This window comes from Colletes latitarsis, chromosome 12 (genome assembly GCF_051014445.1).
Source record: "Colletes latitarsis isolate SP2378_abdomen chromosome 12, iyColLati1, whole genome shotgun sequence".
Taxonomy (NCBI): Eukaryota; Metazoa; Arthropoda; class Insecta; order Hymenoptera; family Colletidae; genus Colletes; species Colletes latitarsis.
The window spans coordinates 22539413-22553775 of record NC_135145.1 but is presented as its reverse complement, the minus strand read 5'-3'; the positions used below and the strand labels follow the sequence as shown (position 1 = coordinate 22553775).

The 14363-nt window shown below is 37.0% G+C and overlaps 1 protein-coding gene across 1 annotated transcript; it reads left to right on the top strand.

Moving 5' to 3' along the window:
* The first annotated feature begins 1862 nt into the window (after positions 1–1862).
* On the top strand, positions 1863–12406 carry LOC143348765 (pickpocket protein 28-like). Its single transcript, XM_076779360.1, has 10 exons — positions 1863–1921; positions 2265–2436; positions 2586–2731; positions 2800–2923; positions 4000–4295; positions 4679–4715; positions 5030–5244; positions 5306–5412; positions 5483–5663; positions 12268–12406. Exons 1-10 carry the CDS (start codon positions 1896–1898, stop codon positions 12404–12406), a joined length of 1443 nt encoding a protein of 480 aa, XP_076635475.1. The 5' UTR covers positions 1863–1895.
* The last annotated feature ends 1957 nt before the right edge of the window (positions 12407–14363 follow it).

Sequence of the window (14363 nt, the reverse complement as noted above, 5' to 3'; positions counted from 1 at the left end):
AAATGAAAAAATTTTTTTTAAAACGATTTGAAAAATTTTTTTTTCTGCCAAAAAATTTCAACACCTACCCGATTTTTTTTCTCGAAAGTGAGTAGGATTTCGGAAGTATGTCTATTCACCAAAAATGCTTGCAATTGACCCCTGCAACCGAAAATAATTTTTCCAGAACGATTTAAAATTTTTGAATTTAATTGTCAATAACTTTTTAACGAAGCTTCAATCAGCAAATTGGTATTCTTGATTTTCATCTTATTTTGGCCTCTAGAAGCCTCTATTAAAATTTTTCCCAGGACTGGCCGAACACCCTGTATATGCAGATGCACGATGTGTAGAAATGTATCCATTTTTCAACGAAGAGGTAACTTAATATTCGATCGAACGATACAACTTCCCAACAATAGAGCAAATAGCTGACCGTACGAGAGATAAGCAGACTACAACCATAATTGAACGATGCAAGATACGCGACCTTTCCGAAGACGAATCACAGCATTGCATAGGCGACACGTGTAATACGCAAAACAAACCAACGATCGTTTTTGCGATGTAAAACCACCACTGCATGCAGTCGTCGAGGAACTCCTAAAGGTGGATCGTAGCCTAACTGCGAAATATACTATCGTTTACTACCACAGTGAGTCGTTTAAGTCGATTCTGTGATAAATCAAATACTGTATATTTTTGCAAATCGTGTTCTGGATTAATTATTTCCCGTGTAAAACAGCTAATATTTTCCAATATTTTGATATTTTCGAATAGTACGTTTGTCGGATCGCGCAGATACAAGTATATTTCGTTTCGAATCGAGTCTCGTGTATCGTACGATGAATTGAAATTTGGAATTTTCTCGTATTGTTACTGATGGAACAACGTTTCGTTTATTTCTCGTTACGTGGGCCCATTGTGGATATTTCGAGTTGTTCCTACGAACGATTGCGGCTAATTACATTTGCCATTTTCGTAGGATTTGAAGCGTGTACGCATTTATACGAATACCTCGCGGAAATTCAACCTCCAGGTTCTCGTTACAGGAACGATGACTACAAGGAATAGCGAAATAGCGACTGTAAGCCCACAACACAGAGGAAAACTCGGCCTTTCGTATGGGTGGGTTTCGCCAACTTCACGCAAACGGTTCGCGCAATCAAGCTGCTTTCAAACGTTTATAAAATACTTCAAGCAGTACTGCAAACATTCCAGTTTGGTGGGCCTCAAGTATCTCGCGGAAGATCAGGCAACGTGGTTCGACAGGTAAATGAAAATTCACGCCAAATTTAACGACGCGGAATAAAAAGGAAGTATAACATTTCCTTTAAACAAACGAAACGCGTCGTGTCGAATGGCGCTCGTAACGCAAATTCGATAACGAGTTCCTTATTTCCCGAGGAAAGCAGCAATCGACGCGTTTTACGACTTTCACGTTTCACGTTCTTTGAAAAAACTCTTGCAAACTTTGCTTGTTTACTCTCTAACGAGACTCTTTCGCGAAACTTTACGGTACACCGGAAATACTCGACAATTAACGAATAATAATAGATCGATGGAAACGGTTAATTGGAAAACTGACCTCGACGACCGATCAGATGTTTTTTTAACATTTTTAGAGTCGTGTGGATCGTTGCGTACGTATGCACTATATTCGCGATGATCTTCTTTTCCCTGGTGGTTTATCAAGAGTTTATCGATACACCTATAACGACCACGTTCGAGGCAGAGCTTTACCCCACCGAGAATTTGGAGTTTCCAGGTGGGATAGCATAATTTATATGAAAATAGATACAGGGAATATCTTTCTAATAACGAATACTCGATCTGCAAGAGGAATAGTGGGCAAGCTCTGCTTTTCTGCACTTACAGGCATCGCTATCTGCAGCATTAACAGAATAAGTCTTCGAATGGTCAAAGAACTGGCGACTGAAATGTAAGGATAATTTCGATAATTACACTTGAAAAGTACGATCGCGGCCTAATCGCTATGACAATCACAATGCATTGAGAAGAGTAATAGAGAAGTGGATTATCGACTTTACATTAAACATTTATCCCGCTATTTTCGAACGAACACATTTCTGCAAGCTTATTTTAAAATCCTCTCCTAAATTATTTAGCGTTCAAGGATTAGAAATTAATCATCCGATTACACTTTGATATTACGGTTATTGGGAGTATTTAAAGAACGAGTCATTAGCGATAGTTAATATTTTATCTAAGAACCGAGAAATTCTGAATTTTTCACAAGGGAATTTTAATTAATTTGGAGACAGATGTAACGCGAATATTTCGAACTTGTCTCTCGATGAAACGCTCGAGGTGCTTTGGACACTCGGTGATTTCTACGAGACGTCGAACGCAAAGGCTGGTAATTACACGCAACTTACTCAACTACTGACCAAGTTTTACGATAACGATTACGACATCGCCGAGCTTATGATGCGCGTGAGTAGCGTTTAGCGTCATTTCGCGTATTAATAACGCAACGAATAATATTTTCCTTTCGTCCATTCGCTGCTGTACTTAGCAGTCGTTTAGCTATTCAACGTTTCCACGTTGCTCGCTTATAAAACGCTCCGTGAACGAAATTTCAGCTGACTCCGGACTGCTCGGCTATGCTTGTGCTCTGTTATTTCCTAAACGAGAAGCAAAACTGCTCAGACATATTCACAGTCAGCCAAACGGAGACTGGATTTTGTTGCACCTTCAACTACATCCCGGAAAGATACGATTCGCGCGAGTAAGTTACCAAAAACGCAATTACTTTTCAACTTTACATCGTACTGACAGTGTTAACGAACCCGACAGAGCAACGAGATCTTTTTCCCCGCGTCGGGTAGAACGCGTGGGCAAAACGAACGGCTTAACGTTGATGCTGGACCCGCTGATGGATGATTATTTTTACCCCATCATCTCTACCGTCGGCTGGAAGGTAAATTTCGCGAATAATAGTCGTAGAACCGTAGCGATCGTTTAAATTTTCCACCGATTCGTCGCTTTATCGTTCCACGGAACATCGCTGTACCGTTTTACGACGTATCGTTTCGCACCTAGCAATTCCGTGCCCCTAATCGTTTTCTTCCTCGCTCCCGGTTATCAACGATTATCGTATTTTCCGCCGCGGACGTTCGCTGATAAAAAGTCACCGAAAGTCATTAGCGGCGCGATGCAACATTTCGCTGCACATTGTAAAAAACCCTGGACTAGCGTTGCAATCGGTTGGACCAGTTGCTACATTTCCCTCGATGGGGAAATTTAACGACTCTCCGCCATATCTCATAACGTAGACGCGAACTAGTATAACACTGTTCTACAAATAAGATTTTTTTTCTGTTTTTCAGTATCCACTAGGTAATTCTTAGTAGAGCTTAGTTCCCTAAACACGAGTTTTTGTAAAAACGTCCAATTTTGGGCAAAAACGAGGTATTACGCGAAAATTACAAACATCAGAAAGTTCCACTTTGTCTTAAAAGATAGAGAAGAGATTCCTGAATATGATAACATCAATAGTTATGATATTTTGTGCTTTTGAATCGTAAATGATCGCCAAAATTTAAAAAAGTGTCAGAGTACATACTTTATACACGATACTTTTGCATATTTACGAGAAGTTCTGATTCTGCAAACATTTTTGAGGAAGAAACTGTCCAACTGCTGACTCCAGTCTGCTGAATCAAATCCTGTGTATAGTTTTCGTAAATATGCAAAAGTATTGTGCATAAAGTGCGTACTTGGACACTTTGGCGATCATTTACAACCGTTCAAAAGCACAAAATATTACAACTATTGATGTTAGCACATTCAGGAATCTCTCCTCTATCTTTTAAGACTAAGTGGAACTTTCTGATGTTTTTAATTTTCGCGTGATACCTCGTTTTTGCTAAAAATTGAGCGTTTTTACATAAACTCGTGTTTTCTGAAAACTGAGGCTCTACAAGAATCACCTAGTGGTTATAAGAAAACAAAATTCGCGTTGAACATAATTAGTTTTTCGTACTTATTCGACAGGTGATGATATTCGATCCCTACGACTACCCCGACACGAGTACCGGAGGCGTAGTGGAGCTTTTGCTATCTCCATTGAACGACAAATACGTGGAATTGGACGCACTAGGGTTGCACAGTAGCGAGAACATTCGGTCGTACCCGATCGAGAAACGCGGATGCTACTTTGCGAACGAAAGACCATCGATCTCCGCGATTTACACTGCCAGTGATTGCATAGTTGCCTGCAAAATAGACGATATATGGAAGAGCTGCAAATGCAGACCGTTCTTCTACAATCCACGGCCCACAGAACGTTAGTGAACAAATTCTGTATAATTTCTTTTATCGTAGAACTCGCGTCAAAGGGAATCCTCTCGTGAACAAAAGAGAATAGACGTAACGATGTTTCGGTATTAACAAAACATGGTCGACGCGTGTTTCGTTGAATAAGAGAACAAAAATTCGATCAAAAGCGTGAAATATGCTTTTGAAAGAGAGGAATTATGGTAATGCTGATATCCGTAGAAATTCTCATCGCGATAGGAGCTCGTGTTTCTGGATGGAAACAATTTTACTTTGTGTCCAATAAATTGTACAATTATTATTCTCTTCGTCATTCAGGATCCAACAGGACTTGCACCATGGAGGACATACCGTGTTTAAGGGAGTACAAATGTGAGCAACACTTTTGCAATTACAGTGCAGAGATTTTTACAATGTTTAATATGCAAGAATATGTATGTTCCAACGGTCCTATTATACGACGTTGGACGATCGTTTTCGGCGTAGAAATTCATTTTTACAGGCAAACAGAAAATGCTTATGCATTATTGCGATTCGAATTACAATATACTACGATAGTCTATATTGTTGACATTGAATATTAATGCACCGTGTATTTCAGCAAATACTGGTGTATTGTCGCTTACACATTTTGCATATTATTCGTGCAAATTTGCATATTAAATACGCATAAATGGCATAAATCTTCTTGCATATTTACCGCGCGTGAACATCCACAGTCTAGTTGCGATGTATATTGATAATTAAGGAACTTCCCAATATACTAAATTACTACGTTCTTTTTCTAATCTCAGATAAAAGACTTTCGATCGTACCTTACCCGGAGAAAACATTAGACTCTCTGGTAAACAATAACCAAACGCTGTACTGTGAAAACTGTTATCCCTCGTGCGACGGAATTTTTTATCTGGCCAAGACTACTGCGTTCGAACTCAGAAGTGGCTACTTTAAAACGACCCTACTGTAAGCTTCCATATTTCTAAAAGTCAGATCGAGCTGTTAAATTAACATTAATGATCCTTAGCGACAACGTTAACGTAACGAATCACAGTATCCTCCGAGTGTATTTCGGAAAAATCGGAACCGCGTATCTGAAGCAAGACGAGAGCTACCGATGGTACGAGTATTTGAGTGAGTATAATTTAAACATATTAAAAAGTTCGTTCACGCGTTCGAGTATTTAAAAAACAGTGTTTTACAGGCGACGCTGGCGGCATATGCGGATTCTTCGTCGGTTTTAGCCTAACCAGCGTGATAGAGATCGTTTACTTTAGCGTGCTCTTTCTATTGGAGCTCTTCAACCCTAAAACCGACCCCGAAACTGCGGGGGAGGGCGAAAATCCACATAATCAACTTTCGATACAAGCTGTCTATTGGAACGAGTTATTTCCACGCTCGAGGATTCGGAAACAATGATCTATTTTAAACGCTTCGCACGTTCTCGCATTCCTGCTTGTATTTGGCTAGCCAATCGCGATAAAAATTTAATCAAAAGACACTTATCCGATATCGTTTGAGCGCTCTTCGATTTATCTAACAGGGAAACTTCGTTCGGTAGAATCAATCGATTAGAATACATCCGTAAGTTTATACAAGCGACAAAATATCCAGCATTTTTCACACACGAACCGCATTTCCATCGATCCCCCGGTCTATGTAACCGAAGATCGAACCTCGTTCGCGTTGATAGAACTCCGGGTTAGAAAACTGTGAACACGGTAAGCGTCTGTTATTCGACAAATTTCAGTTTCACGGAAAACAATTTGCCAAACTTGAACTCGAGCATTCGATAGGAGACCGTATAACTTTCAACCATAAGAAGAATGTACCCCAAAAAAGTTAACATAACCTTTCTATTCTGAGGGGAGAAGATAGTACAGCTATCACCAAGGAAGTATAGGACAGAATAGAACAATGTGTTATCATAATAACTCGATGACATGAAAATATATAAGAAATGTACAAATTTTATTTATTATAAACATATCTTTATATTAAATCTTACCAATCCTTATCAGTCCATTCGAAATCGACGCCATTTGGATTTTGCCTCGTGTTTCAATTCCAATCAGCGACTACGAATGGAAATAAAATACGAATTAAACTAAAGTCTTCGAATTCAGATTTCTGTCACGATTACGACTCGATTTGTAGAAGAAATGTATTAACACGTGGCGCGCTGCTTCGTTGAGGTTAGGAACTCGGGAAATCGTAGGAGGAAAGAAAAGAAAAGAGGGCGTGTTTCGTTTGGGTCTGATAGTGAACTCACCGTTAAAGTTTTCTAGAAGATCCTGCCTTAGACGAGTGGAATATTGGAAAATCGGTCGAGGAATGCAAATATAACAACCGAGGGGTCAGTCGAGCACTTGTGAAAGCGCGACCCCTCTGGTGGCGAACATGGGAAGCAACGCCACAATGGCATCGTTATATAATGGCAGAGAATAGTAATAATTAGATGATCAGTAATTTGGTAAAACGTATGCACCTTATTATTCGTGGAACTTTCGATACGTTTTAACACGCCAGTTTCTCCAAATTACCGTCCATCTCGGAACTACGATCGACGTTCGTCATCTATTATCGTAAAAACGAAATCACCGACGCGAAATAGAAACGTTCTGAACGACTGAATATTTCTACGATGTACACTAAAATATTACACAGAATACGTATAAAATAACCCCTCTAATAAAAAATGCGTGTCGAAGATTTTCATGGTTAGGAGCATATTTTTACGTCTACGCGTAGAGGACGCTATAAAACTATACTTACAAGGCTGATATTTCAATTCATCGGAAACAAATTTCATATCAGAGACGAATTGAAATACGAATTTGATAGGATGCGATTGAAAATCGCTTATAGTGTTTACATAGGTTAGGAAATAAAAATACCTGGGCAGTCGAGACTCGAAATCGTATACTGGTTGAAGCAAGTTAAATTTCAGCTGTTTCGGAAAGCAAGAAGTCTTATATTCGCCTTTCTTCTCGAATCCCCATAACTGACCGCCGTATCAAACCTCACATCGCACACACGACTGTGCCAAGCACGCGTAAATGGCAGAAATACTGTATGGATGTGCCATCTATGGGAAAAGATCGCAAACCGAACTCAATAGCCATGGGACTGACCGACAGTCGAAGAATTTTCAGGAAAAGGAAGAAGCGTCCCTTTTAACGAATTAATTACTATACCTTTATACGAGCTAATCAACTGTAAATATAAATTATTTTATATAAAACTCAGGGCATATCTACCTATAACCACAGACGAGGTATACGAGTAGACCTTTTACCTTATGGACTTTCGTGACCCAATCTGACTGCCATAACGACCTAAAAATTAGTATTTATAGCGGTAAAAAATAATATTTATATATAATAAAAATTATAGCGGTCAGTTAAGAAACTATTCACTGAATTAGTATTGATAGGCAGGAAGCTGTAGTGTTTGCGTAAATACATGTGAGTTGACTATGGAAGGGATAAAATGTATTTCTGAATCTGTTGGTAATGATGCAAATGACTCGAAAATAGTAATGGGGTTTCGAGACCCCATAAAAATGAGCCGAAAAAGTACATTAGGTGAAAGATCTACTCGTATACATCGTCTGTGATAAAAGTATCTTGACTTTAGAACCTTTAGAATACTATCATACAATGCGTAAATAATTTTTGATGAAAACTTTTGTCGATATTGTATCAGAAGCAAAATTCGTGAACTTGTCGACGTTACCAACGATCGGGTTAAATGTAATTCTCAGAATCATTGCTCTTAGACACAGAGTGTGCTGTAATACTATTTACCTTTTACGAGATCAGTATTTCGATTAGTTAGGACGCAACCTCGTGTTCAGTCGCCGGCGTGAACACTTAATTAGTCATTAAACTATTGTTTATAAGAGCTATATTAATTCGAAAACGTGTGATTTAGATTTAGTCAGTGCTACCAATCGCGAAGTGTCGACAGATTCGCGATATTCCAACGTCACAATCGATTATCGTTACAACGAATAAATCTCAATACATCACGTATCATATTACTTTCTGACAATTATTAAATAATCAGTTACCGAATTAAGCTTACCTCGACTATCTTCGTGTCTATCCAGATAGTAGACAAATAAAATTTATTCGTTTTGTTAGAAAAATAGAAAGAAATTCGTTGATCGATAATCGAATAGGAACATTCGTCGTTTCACGTACGCACCCTATGGCTAAAAAGTGCAACTTTGTGCATCGTGATTTCGTGTAATCGCCGAAGTGAATAATGCGAATTTTTCGTCCATCAGTATTCTACAGTCAAGGTATTTATTTTCTATAGGCTTATTTTCGTTCTTTCTCTTTTGTATCCGCGGTTTTTATCTGAGGCATACGTCATTTCGTGAATTAACGAATCTTCGAAAACGAGGTGTAACCATCCTCGAAGTTCAAGCTTCGGGAATCATCGGATCCCCCCCACCCTCCCGCCTATTTCGCGACCGTTACTCGGTGCAACGGTCGCCATTAGCATTGGAAAAATCGGCGGGGTAAGACGTGTCTGATCGTGTCTGGTATTTCGCAGTTTCGCGATCGAGGTGTGTATTTCTAACCTGATATTTCCTCCTTATTACTCGCGTTTACTTTCTAACGATGCTCTCGTTTAAAATTAATACAATTCTACCATAAATCGAGTCGGAATTGTGAGAGAAGTTGAATCACATTTCCTTCGATATCCAACCGACGTCGATTCTTTACAACTCTCTAAACGAAATTCCGTATCTTATACATATTATTTCGAGATCAATTATTCTTAAATCATGTTTCCTGTAATGCATTTGCTTTCAATTTGTATTTTATTTCTGTTAAAGACTCTGAAATTCGAAATCAAGGAATTTCGTTTCAAAATGGAAGCTTCTCGAAGCTTCTCGAAGCTTCGGAGGCGCCCCCCTCCCCCTTCCGCCTATCTCGCGAGCGATGCTGGGTAACGAGGGGACGCCATTAGCATTGGAAAAATTAGCGGGGTAAGACGTGTCTGGACCTGTCGCCGTTTCGCGATCGAGGTGTGTATTTCTGACCTGATATTTCCTCATTATTACTCGCGTTTACTTTCTAACGATGCTTTCGTTCAAAATTAATACATTTCTACCATAAATTGAGTCAAAATTGTGGATAAAAGTAAATCGTATTTCGCACGCTTTCTTCGATGTCTGACCGGCGTCGGTTCATAGTACCTCTATAAAGGAAATTACATATCTTGTAGATATTATTTCAAGTTTAATTGTCATTAAATATGTTTATTGTGATGCATTTGACTTCAATTTCTATTTTATTTCTGTTACAGATTCTGATTGAAATTCGAAGTGGAAGGAATCCATCCATTTTGAATCCATTTTGAAGCTTCGGCAATCTTCGGATTCCTCCGTATTAATTCGCGAACGATGCTGGGTGCAACGAGTGGCTGCCATCTTGATTGTAAAAATCGGTGCGACGAAACGTGCCAAGACGTGTCGACTTCTCGCAACCAAAAAGGTATGTTTTTCATCATTAAAACTACTCGCGTTTGCTCTCAAACGGTGCTTTTGTTTAATTGTTTTGTTAATTAATACATTTCTAACATGAATTGAGACGGAATTATGAGAAAAATTGAATCGCGTTTCGAACATTTTCTTCGAGATTTGTCTAGCGTCGATTTGTTATATCTTCGGCAATCTTCGGGTTCCTCCGTATTAATTCGCGAATGATGCTGCGTACCGCGAGTGACCGCCATTTCCTTTGTAAAAATTTGTGTGGCGAGATGTGCCAAGACGTGTCGACTTCTCGCGACCAAAAAAGTACGTTTTTCATCATTAAAACTACTCGCGTTTGCTCTCAAACGGTGCTTTTGTTTAATTGTTTTGTTAATTAATACATTTCTAACATGAATTGAGACGGAATTATGAGAAAAATTGAATCGCGTTTCGAACATTTTCTTCGAGATTTGTCTGGCGTCGATTTGTTATATCTTCGGCAATCTTCGGGTTCCTCCGTATTAATTCGCGAACGATGCTGCGTACCGCGAGTAACCGCCATTTCCTTTGTAAAAATCGGTGTGGCAAGACGTGCCAAGACGTGTCGGCTTCTCGCGACCAAAAAAGTACGTTTTTCATCATTAATATTACTCTTGTCTAGTATCAAACGGTGCTTTTGTTTAACTGTTTCGTTAATTAATACATTTCTAATATGAATTGAGACGGAATTATGAGAAAAATTGAATCGCGTCGAACGTTTTCTTCGATATTTAACTGACGTTGATTTATATCTTTTTAAAGGAAATTACGCATCTTGTACATTATTTCTAGTTTAATTATTGCTTAATTATGATTAAATGTGTTTTCTATGATACATTTGACTTTATTTCTGTCGCAGTCTTTCGAATTCAACTACGAGGCAAGCTACCGGTACGAAATGGCGTCCATTGGGAAACTTTGAAATGGCGTCATCTTCAAATGGCTTAATTGGTAACATTTAATATACATATTTTATTATAATAAATAACATTTATGCATTTTTTATATATTTTTATCATTTAGATATATAATTATCATTTAAATATGTTTACTGTGATACATTTGACTTTATTTCTGTCGCAGTTTTTCGAATTCAAATACGAGGCAAGCTACTGGTACGGAATGGACACCATTAGGAAACTCAAATGGCGTCATCTTGAAATGGTATAATTGGTAACATGTAAAACACATATTTTATTAAAATATATAATATTTCTACATTTTTTATATACTTTTATCATTTTATCGACTTGTTATTTGTCGAAAGTGTGATACATCAATGCTGAAATTAAATAATTGAATTTAAATAATAAATAATTTTTTAATTTGCATTACAATCGATTTCGATCAAGTGGCTAATTAAATAGGAATTAATAGGCGTATTTTATTGCATTTTGATCACGATTATATATTCGTGGGCATCAAATATTTACTATTTTTTCAAAATTCATCATTATGAATTGTTCCAATTGTTATTTGCATACAATTTTCTATGGAAGTTGAGTAAAACATAGAAATTACGTAATTATTGCTATTCAGATACAATTAAATACAAAACTTTAATTTTTGTACGTTTCAGAACGTTTATAAAAATCGAAATGTATATTAAAATTCAATTCAGTTAATATTATCACACTTACGACTCTAATAAATAAAAGCTGATAGATAATCGAACGATTATTTTATAATTGATTTCATTGATAATATTTTAACATGTTTGTTGAGATAATTTAAGTTTCACGTTTTTGATGTAATTCAATGTGAACAGCAGTATTTCCAATGATAGTTTCTAACCAAAGAAACAAACTTAAAATAGCACAGGTGTGCTTCTTGTGTTTTTCTTGTGTCCTTCTTTCTTATCTTTCCAGGAAATTTTGTTGGCCGCGCGCAATGCGGCCGATAGCTTCAGTGTTCGCTGCGTAGCAACAGATGTTTTCCTGGGTAAAGTGACCCCAGTAGATCGTCGTAGATATTTTAGGGAAACGCGAGACCAGAGTCAGTGTTTATTTCGCAATTTTAAAGTATTTTCCAGAGCATCGTGGCTCTCCTTGATTTCTGAATCGCGAGAATAGAGTCATTTGTTCGCCGACTTCAATCCTCGGTCGCGGTATTGCAATTTAATATCTGATAAACTTCATTATCTTTTTAATTTCAAATTAAAATTCCTCGTTACCGGAATTAGAATCAGTGCATCACTGAAGAGGAGTATTTGGCGGTGCTCCACGAGCAAACAATGCAAGTATAAATTTATAGTTTGAAATTTTCAAGTAAAAATCTCTATAGTTTTAATAGTAGATACTAATTGTTTTTTTACAGTTTTCTTACAGTCTGAACGTGATTCTGAAAAGCAGCAGCAGTACCCGGGTGTACTGTACGTAAGTATAAATTTATACTTAGAAATTTTTAATATTTCTATGTTTTTAACAATAGATTCTAATTGTTTTCTTGCTTTTTTATAGTCTCATCCTGGAGATCAACAGGACCACGCTGACTCCGCTGATGACTTCCAGTGGCCAACATCGTCATCGTAGTATCTACATTCTCCGATTGGGTGAGTCGCATGCATTTATGTTCCTCTGGTGCCCAACCATGTTGTAGGATGAAAGATCCTAATCAACACGGGTGACCAGTTGTATACTTGCTATTATTGACGAGTCAAGTGACCATAGGTATTTGCAATACCTATGAATAGTAACACCAATTGCTATATTTCTTTAATGCAGGCTAGGGTCTTCTTGCACTCGCGTCTTTTAACGTTATAAATAATTATTATATAATTTGATTATTGTAGAATTTTTATAAAAACATATAAAAGAATTTTTATGAAATATACGAAATATTTTTATTGACTTGAATTATAGATTGAATACAATATAAATTGATGTAATGTGTAAACATTATATTGATCATATGACGGAGTAGAATATAAATATTAATTACTATATTATACAATTAATATAATTCTTAAATATTGATCTTATTTAATATATTTTATGTGCAAGAAGACATTTCGCGACTGGTCGATTTTTGACTCAAAGCAACGCGTATTGCATACTAGTTTCAACTTTTTAAAAATTTACTTTGACGACAGAATCGACCATGAATTGTTGAATTTTATAATAATGATTTATTAAACTTATTTCTATTTTCAAATAAATTGATTCAATTCTAAAGTAAATTATGATAAAATCTTAAAAAGTCTTTCATTTCATATATAATTAAATTTCAATTAATAGTTTTAATAGTTTAATAGTTTTCTCGAATAATAATATTTTTCAATATTAATATTTCAATTAATAGTTTTAATAGTTTATTTATTGATATACTTTATATAACAAGTCAAGTCTTTTTTATTAAAAATTAAATAGAAACTACCGTTTAGCCATATTTAATTAACTGTTTTTAGTCAGGATTTTCAGACTAATCTTTCCGTGTTCGTTGCTCAAGTTCATGCACACGCCCAGGTGCTACTTGCATGAGCGAAGGTAACGGGCACGATGACTTAGTTTATAGTAATTTCTAATAATTTATTAGCGACTGACATTGGCTAGTGTATTGTGCACGGTGTACTTTCCACATGTGTGTTTGTGGTTAGGTTGTGGGAAGTGCGCCGTTTCAGATGTTTTTGTAATTATAATTTACATAAAGAATTTTTTAACATTAAATTTATATCAGTTACAATAACAATATTAAATTTCCATTTACTACAGTCCATGACCAATAATAACTTCTTTATCTTTAATAAATTGATTCATAAGAATTTTAAATTGATTTATATTAAAGAATTTAATCAAATTTAATTTAATAAAATGCTTAATAAATTAGTTTTTCAATTTTATATAATCATACATATATTTTATCGAAGACTATATTAGATAGATTGAGACATCCTATATAAATGTACATAATAGAAATACGCAATGGTCACTAGTCTTTATCAGTCGATTTCAGGAAATGGTACGTACATTTAGAGTGTGAATGTTTGCAATGTCCGGGTGTCGGGGGAACCCCGGGGAGTCCCCTCTAGTTTAGGTCGCGCCCGGACATCAAGAATGAGAACCGTGGAGTGTTTGTTTGAGAAAATGAGTTTTGCAATTTTTTAAATATAGGGTTAGGTAGGTAGGTAACTTCTCTGGTGTGTGTGTGCTTAATTTAAGTAGGTAGGGTCAGGTCAGGACTGTCCACATTAGCAATTCGGGTAGGCGCGTTTTCGCGTGGCAGTCCTGTTCCTGTAGTTACGATTTCGAGAGTAGAAATCTTGCTGATTCAAACAGTTTTAAATGTTCGTTTCGGCTTTAGTTTCGACTCCTCGAATCGCGCGACTCTTAAAGTCGCTCTCTCGCGTTCGCGATCGTGGTTAGGTCCCTTACGAAACGCTCGTCCCGTTTGAGATTCAACCACGTATGCTCGACCGACAATTCGTATATTGTTGGAAGACTGCGTATTGCACGAAATCTCGAGCCTAGTCTTAAGTAAGTTTCAGGTATCGGCAGGACCGCCGAAGAAAGAAGGGACTCATGGAGTTGAAGAGGCCCTAACAAATTGTTTCAAGAGC